The sequence below is a fragment of the Pyrus communis genome, chromosome 8 (genome assembly GCF_963583255.1).
Source record: "Pyrus communis chromosome 8, drPyrComm1.1, whole genome shotgun sequence".
Taxonomy (NCBI): Eukaryota; Viridiplantae; Streptophyta; class Magnoliopsida; order Rosales; family Rosaceae; genus Pyrus; species Pyrus communis.
In genome coordinates this window covers 18,270,260-18,278,603 of record NC_084810.1, presented here as the reverse complement: position 1 = coordinate 18,278,603, position 8,344 = coordinate 18,270,260, and the positions used below count along the sequence as shown (strand labels likewise).

At 38.0% G+C, this 8,344-nt stretch overlaps 1 protein-coding gene across 2 annotated transcripts; it reads right to left on the bottom strand.

Annotated features, from left to right (window-relative positions):
* Positions 1–3,172: 3,172 nt before the first annotated feature.
* LOC137741840 (auxin response factor 18-like) lies at positions 3,173–7,231 on the bottom strand. 2 transcript variants are annotated; one of them, XM_068481546.1, is made up of 5 exons: positions 6,898–7,231; positions 5,430–6,785; positions 3,793–4,661; positions 3,597–3,662; positions 3,173–3,393 (listed from the first exon to the last, which is right to left on the bottom strand). In XM_068481546.1, the coding sequence occupies exons 2-5, from the start codon at positions 6,546–6,548 to the stop codon at positions 3,312–3,314; spliced, it is 2,136 nt and encodes a 711-aa protein (XP_068337647.1). In that variant the 5' UTR covers positions 6,549–6,785; positions 6,898–7,231; the 3' UTR covers positions 3,173–3,311. The 2 variants fall into 2 exon arrangements, with proteins under 2 accessions (XP_068337647.1, XP_068337646.1); XM_068481545.1 differs by having other exon boundaries at positions 5,430–7,231.
* Positions 7,232–8,344: the final 1,113 nt, after the last annotated feature.

Genomic DNA, 8,344 nt, shown 5'->3' with positions numbered 1-8,344 from the left:
TTTCAGATCCCAACGCCCCAACCACAGGTTATATCCCAACACAATACATGAATAAATAAATAAAAATTTTAACGAAAATTTTCTGATACTGTTTATTTTAATAAAAAATTATATTTTTATATTAAAAAGTCAATCATGATATTATTTACTTTATCTTTTATTTTGTCATTTTCGTTAAAACTCAAAATTTTCATGTTACTTTCATTAGTTTTCTTTAAATAAAATTGCATTGTTTATTTTTTAATGATGTGCTATCCACACATCCCAAATTACTCCTCACACACCCCTTGTTAATTTATGTCTGTTGATCTTCTTCAATTCATCCGATCCGACGGTCAAAAATTAAGGTGTGTGAGAAGTAAAATGGGATGTGTGGATATCACACCCCATTTTTTATACTTAATTTTCCTTTTAAATTGTGAAATACCCAAAGCTAATCTCCGATTTTTCTTCAATAGTACGTATCACTCTAAGTGATTTGATGAATTAACGGTTAGACTTTTTTTTTTTCCCCCAAAAAAATGATATTATCTACATTTAGTGGTGGAGAAGTAGGCTAAGGCTCACAATGAACTAGCAATAATATGATTTAAATTCGCCTGTGATGAGAATCGAACATATAATCTCTTATGTACGAGTGAAGAGGAATATCACTATATCATAGTACTAAATGGCAAATTAATGGTTTAATTTGTATATAAGAATTTAATAAATTTTTACAACAATTAAATTGTGCATAAAACTCATACATTGACTCACTGAGTGATACGTACTATTGTAGCTAGACTTATTAACGTAATCTATCTTATTTGTGCATAAATTAGAACTTAACATGTGTATAAACTTTTACTTTTGTGATTTGAATGAAATATTTATTTTTGTGTGAGATTGTGATTTACAACGAAGGAGCGCCATTCAGTCGAGGTTACCCTTGTATAATTCCCGCATTCCATTGCCGCGTGATCTACAGTGGCGGTCCTCGAGCTGATGAATGCGTTCGGTTTTTTCTTTCTATATTTTCTTTGTATCTGATTGTTATTCTTGCAAACAAGATATCAAATTCTAATTATTTTTTCAATTAGCTTCTTACTAAGCTCGTGTCAAAGTGATTTTTTATTCAATTTCATTTACGTAACATGTTGCTTACTCATTTCTTTCATTGGGAACGTTGGTCACTCTGGCAACGCATTATCAGGTTCAATTTTTACTATACCGGCCATATTCGATCGATAGTCGTTCGATTCGGTTACCAAACTGACTACACCCTTAATTAGATATACTTCAATATCACATCAAAACATGTTTACAAGAAAAAATACTTCACACAAAATACAGCAACTATAAAACCCACAAACAGAATAATTGGATTTTTTTTTTTTTTTTTTTTTTATTTTTTTTTATTTTATAAACAAAGGGATTTTGCACAAGTACCATCTGAACTTACAAACATGTATGCCAATACCATCTGAACTTTTAATTTTTAATTTTTACCACCTAAACTCTATTAAGTGGTGGAATCTACCATTTACGTTACTTTTCATCCATTTTGTTGTTAAAACATGTCAAGTGCCCCTTGCATAGAGGTGTTTTTTTGTCAATTATTCACTTCCTAGGGCTCGCTAGTATGAATTTGTACAAACACGAAAGGGCTTTTTTTTTTTTTTTTTTTTTTAATGGTGTCGAAGTCAGATCATGAAGAAAAGGGAGAAGTTGATTTTGGCAACGATTATTGAAGAATTGAAGTGAAAATTATGCAAAAATCTTTTCTTTCATTTACAATGAGTTTTCAAGATTTTTTTTTTGTAGGTAAGCAAGTGGGTGTGTGGTTCACCTTAATTTATTCAATTATTAATTTTTCAAACTCTTATGGAGGGAATTGTCGAACTGGGACAATACAAACTCCCAGTTTTGGCACCACATTGAGTCAACTTTGGAGCCAATTTGATTCTAGTTAACCCCATAAAGTTAATTGACAATAATATCCCTACAGATGACATGTTTTAACGGCAAAATGGATGGATGGTAAAGTAGGTAGTAGATTTCAACAGTTAAAAGATTCCAAGTTGTAAAAAATAAAAAAAAAAAAGTTTAGGTAATATTGTCGCACATGCTTACGAGTTCATATCGTACTAGCGCAAAAAAAAAAAAAAAAAATCCTAAAAAATTATTATATGTGAACCACTAGAAGGAAAGAAAGATTATAACTTGTTAATGATTTGTATTATTTTTTGGCTGCATCAAACTTCTTAAAATATTTTAAAGCAGTGGTGGCAAATAGTAAATGCAAATTCATTAAGATTCAAAACTAGGTTCTCTCAAATTAGAATGGTTGGGGTCGGTAGCTAATCGAACATCTATTCCAACAACAGCAAAAGCCAATTCCATAAAGTCATAAACTAAATGCCAAGTGATCAATTCCATTGTAACTTTTGGCACTAAAGTAGCTTCAAGTATGGATGACAATTTCAAATGCAACAAATTTCATCATTCAAATACGCCTTGAAGTCTTGTATATATGTAAATAAATCCAAAGATAACATTTTGGCTTGCTAACTAGTCCCGTCCAGGAATAAAAAAATTTAAAAACTCAGATGATAAGAGAAATAGACACATCAATTTATCCGTTTCCGTTTTAGAAAATGGAACATATTAGTCTTAAATAATTAAAGATAAAGTGTAGTATACAGTCGTCTATCTGTACGAATACCATTCGTTGGAATCTGGTTCACATGTAGTACTTGGATTCAAGCTTAGGAACATGCCCGCATGGGCATCATGGAAGCCAACCAAGCACTTGGCTTTCCTCAAAACGAATCCCAACAAGCAGCTGCAGTTGCCTTCATCATTTGTCTTCAAGAATCCCAACAACCACATCATAAACCTAATGACATTGCAGGCCAGATAACCCCAATTTTTTTTAATAATAAACATATTTAATTGGTATTATATGAAGATAAAATTCTAGTACATACTTTCCTTTCAATTTGTCTTATCCATTAAGTTGAAAGAAGTCTCATGTTCGACTCAAAAAAAACAAAACTCGCTCAAATATGTTGTGGATACGTTATCCCGTATAAAAAGTGTTTAGCTGATTTTGCTAAATGCATAGAGTTGTTAAAGATCTTCACGAGTGAGCACCTTTAGATCAGATCAAGTTAGATGGGCGAGAAAATTTTCACCAAAACATTAGGCATTTTAATAAAATTAAAGAGTTCAACATCCCATTTCTCCTAGTTAAAATTAAGTGAAAAACTTCCAACACACTCAGTATTCTCAAGCATCTGGTCTCAAATGCTATATGCTAGTCTACACTAAGCAAATATGCTCAAAGGACCCGTCTTGTTGGTTGCTCCCAGTCCATTTTCCGCATTTTGCATTCCTCGAATCCACGTCCTGCAACACAGTTTTTCGACTCAGTTTATAGGCGGTACATAAATGATGAAATCTGCTTAGTTAACTCAAAATGGCAAACACAGGAACCTGTTCTTATGTATTGAAAATTGGTTCGAAACGCTTAGCAGTGTTTGAAATAAGGGAATGTATTGGAATGAAGATGAGTAAATATATCAAGCACGAGACTATTTTTTTCCGCTTACCTTCCAATACTTTCGCTGGCCGGATGTGTTATAATAGTCAGTCTTTTTGCAGTTTTCATAAAATCACTGCATTGCAAAAAGGAGAAGGGAAAAAAACCCAATAAATAAAAAGTTAAACTGGAAATGTAAGCTAAGTTTTCATGCATAGTTCAAAGGCATACGGCGATTTCAAGACAAGGAAGATAAAAAGTTATACCTGAATGGCTCAACTCCAGTTTGTTTAACAGCACCTGTTACATCTCGGCAAAGAACATGGCTCATCATCTCTGGTTTTTCTATTCCAAACAAGTTAGCAAGCCTCCTATATAGCTCTTCATAAGAACTAAGGGCCGAGAGGTCAAGAGTCCGTCCCACATCTTCTGACTCCATGAACACCTTGCAGTGACCAGTTTCTAGGTCAAGGTCAGTAGCTTGAAAATCCTTGTGCCATGAGAACCCAACGCTAGATGATTTTTCTAGCGGAAACTGTCGCCCGGGTGCTGATTCTGAACCGTTAAAGAAAACCTTAGTGTTGTCTTGATTTCCATCTTTTGAACAACTCCGAGTAATCTGCTGCTCAGTAAGTATTGGTTGACCGAAGAGTAAAAACTGGTGTTTCTTCACATTATCAGTCTTCTCCGAGTTCTGACTAGAATTCCCCATTGTTAGCATGCAAGATAGATTCTCATTGCTGCTTGTATGGCCTGCCCTGATGCCATTTGAGATTCTAGAACTTTGATTGAGCCGCTGGAAACTGGATGAAAACAGCTCCGACTGCAGTTTGTTGTTAAGGTGGAGATCTGATAAAGATATTCTAAATTGAGCATGCCTGGCTCCCTGTATGCCTGCAGGAGTATTGTTGGGTAAACAACACAAGGGGCTGCTGGGCCCGAAGGGGTTGCCTGAAAATGACGGCAATGTTAACTGCCCGTCAAGAGAAAAATCTGGGTGTTGCGGGAGACGCAACTTCTTTCTTGGTGGTGAAAAGGGTGACATTTGGATCATGGGAAAATTTGATACTAGCTCAATCAACCATGGGCTAACACATTTCACATTCTGTAACAAATCTGGCTCGTCCCACGTCACCTGTAATATTGTGGTTTGTTAATAAATGTATAAGCCAGATGATCAAATGGCAGGATTTCAAGAAGGTTACACGGTTTAAACATTCAGAAACAAACAGAGAGAGCTGCACCAAATCAACAACGGTGGAGAACGTATAAAACAACTGAGTCCAGAACGCACAAATTATTCAGACATCTCAGACACGGGAGTTCATACTGACATAAAAAGTATTCTACTTGAGATAAGAGTTAAAAAGTCTCTTTCCATATAGAGTTCATACTATTCTCCCGAGCTATTTTTGGCCTTTAAGGATGACGATGTCATGTGTGCATGTTTCCATATCGAATCATGCCGGGATGTGACTCCATGAGATGAGAGTCATGCCAGAAACCTGTTCTAACCGCAACAAAGGTTGGTGATTCAGACCACATTCACAGCCAAATCACACAAGGAGGGTGGTCGATGACACATATCGGAAGACAAGAAAGTAGAAGCAGAAACTCACAAAAATAATATAGGGAAATGAAAATCTAAAGCAGATAAGGCGACTAAAATTCTAATCGGGTCGCAATCAAACAACACTGAATTAGACATGCTATGAATCATTTTTATCTGAGTCCTACAAAGGTTCCGAAAATCTAAACAAACACTCCGATTCACTTGGAAACGTTTGAAGAGCTAAAATCTGAAGAATTCTTAAAGTTATCAGACCAAAAAATACAAAATTAACAAACGAAATTTGCACAAGAAATACAAGTTGAGCAACAAAATCACAGAAAAATAAAATACCTGCAGAAGCCTCCAAGGCGAATTAGGCCAGGGAATCGGGTCAGCAACCTGAACAGAAGAAACTGTCCCCATGAACCAGCTGATCCTCGATGAGTCCTCAGTCTCGAAAGCCATCTTAAACCTCATTCCGGAACACCACTGCACCCTCATCGCCGCCCTCACTGCCGAGGCCTTCACGCAAAACTCCGGCGTGCTCGCCCTCGGATAGTAAACCACCTCAAACGGCTGCCCATTGGCCGCCATAGTCGCCGCCTCAACGACACTCTCAGGCCTCACTCTCCCCTTCCCTCTCATATTCCCCTTGGGACCCAAATTCCCACCCCCATTTCTCATCATCTTGTTCTCCTCCTCTCTCAAAAATACAGAGAACCCGCCGTAAGGCAGAACACAACCTCCAGAGCCACCGCCGCTGCTGTGGCTGTTGTTCCATCCAGAAGTCAATTCATTTTCTCCACCGCCATCTAATCCCCTTTTCGCCCTCCGAATCCCAACACAGAGATCGCCATTTTCGGCTCTCAGAAACACAATCGAGTCTCCAGCCACCAATTTCTTCTGGTTCACAAATGTGCTCCACCCTGTAGTTAACAAATGCCGCCGTGGCGTACCTCTGTAAATGTGCCTGAACTTCCACACCTCCCCGTGAACGTCCCTCGCGATCACCGTCTGCACCGGCGGGTCCGCCGAGTAATCCAACCTTGGAAAAATGGTCTCGGCGCAGTACCTGGGGACAGAGAATCCGCCGCCATTGTTGGCGTCGGATTGGGTCAGCGTCTTGGCGAAAGACGCCGGCTTTTCCTGATTTTCCGACCCATCTGCCTCCGTACACCCGTCGTCCGCGGCAAAGGCCTCGTTGTTCTCAATTGGGTTCATCCTAATTTTGGCGAACACCTCGTCGGTTTCCGGGTCCGCCATGAACTTGATGGCGGCCACCCTGCAGAGAACGAGCGATGGGATCCTCGGCGAGGCGGAGAAGAAATCGACGCCACCACCAGCTTGGGCGTGCTCGGCGTGGCCTTGCGGAAAGTAGAAGACTTCTGAGTTCACCGGAGGCACGTGGACCATGCCGCCGGCGCAGGCGTGCCACAGCTGAGGATCCAAGCTTTTCTCCGACTCTTTCATGGTTCTGGTTCGATTTCAAAACTACCCAGATGATCAAAAATTTAAAAACTACGACTGATTTCTGGGTTTTTTTTTTTTTTTTTTTCTGGATTTGGGTTTTCTTTTTTTGTTGTTAGAACGTTGCTGTTGTATCAAGGCAATGATAAATATAAAGGCTTCAACTTCATGACCACAAAAGGATTTGAGGTTTTTAGAGAGAGAGAGAGAGCGGCTTTTGATGATTTCAGTGAGTAAATGCTGTGAGGAAGAAACACAGAGATCCAAAACAAGTTAATGCAAAAAACAAAGTGAATGAAAAGTGGACCTCCAACAAACAAATCACTGCAATGAATTCACACCCTTTATTTACCTTTCTTTGGTACAACCAAATCTTCAGAAGAATACAAATCAAACCAAACAAAATGTATCAAAAACAAGTCACTCTGTTTTCACTTTTCACTCCAATTTTTCACCCCTACTAAAAATCAACAAAAAATCAGAGAAAAAAATCACAGTTCTGAGATCACTAAACCACCCAGCAGTAATCTACCCTCGCTTTTCCCTCTCTTCTTTCTCTCTCCTCACTCTCTCTCTCTCTCTCTCTCTCACCTGAGTACGCAATCAGATCTGAAGACAGTGATGAGCTTCTCTCTCTAGAACCGAAACAAAACAAATCTTTATAAAGGGAATTTTTCTTAAAATTCAGCAAATTCAAAGAACTTGAAAAAACAAGTCAACAATTCACTATTACAATGTAATGTTATTCTTTACGAATTCGGTAACAAATTAAATTGCATACGGTTTGTTTCTTTAGTGTGTACTAAAACAAAAAGTCGTTTGGTCCCTTGGCAAGATCCCGCATCCCGATAAAATAATGGAAAATATCGGGACCGGAACAAACAGTGGTAATTATAGTACTTGGACTGGCTCCGAAATCACAGCAGTGAAGTGACAAACACTTAAACTCAACCCTTGAGTTAAAACTCCACTCTTGTTCCATTTTAACCTTGGTCCGACATTTAACTGGCCCGTCGGATTAGGACCGACCTTTGTGTGTTTTCTTGCACGCCATTTTTCCGGCGCGTGCAAGTTTTAGCTCGTGGTTGATGGATGTTGAGGTACACGAGCGCGCGGTAGCGTGGGGTCGTGTCTGGTGGGGAAGTAGGGGTCCGCGATGTTTTGGTCGGGGCAGCCGAGGCGGGTTTGATAGGGTGAAAGTGTAGGTAAAAAGGTTAAAAATGTGGGATTTTTACTGTGATGCGACGTTTCGCAACACAACTTTACTTTGCATTTAAAATTCACTACTTTACTTTATAAAATTTAAAATTTGTTTGATATTACTTTGTATAACTTTTGATTTCATTTTATACTTTGAAACTGAAAATTTATCTTTACAAAATTAAAATTTGTTTTACGTTGTCTTAAATTTTTTAATTTTTTATGTGAATTTGATTTAAGTGCACCAGTTACATGGAGGTGTTAGGTCAAGCCTTTAAAAGATGAGAATTTTAACGAAAAACTCACGGTACTGTTCACTTTAATGAAAAACCATATTTTTACACTAAAAAGTCAATCCTGTTACTATTCACTTTACCCTTTATTTTGTTCTTATCGTCAAAATTCAAAGTTTTCAAACTTTTTTTCATTAGTTTTCCATTAAAAGATATGGTTTTTTTAGGAGTACAAAGTACGTATCTGACATAAATAAGAACTCGTCGCAATTAGGATTAAGAGTGAGAAAAAGGGTTCAGCCAAGGAGACCGAAGACGATATTTACGGTCGTACGTTTCGAGACTTCCGATTAAGACTTTGAGTTC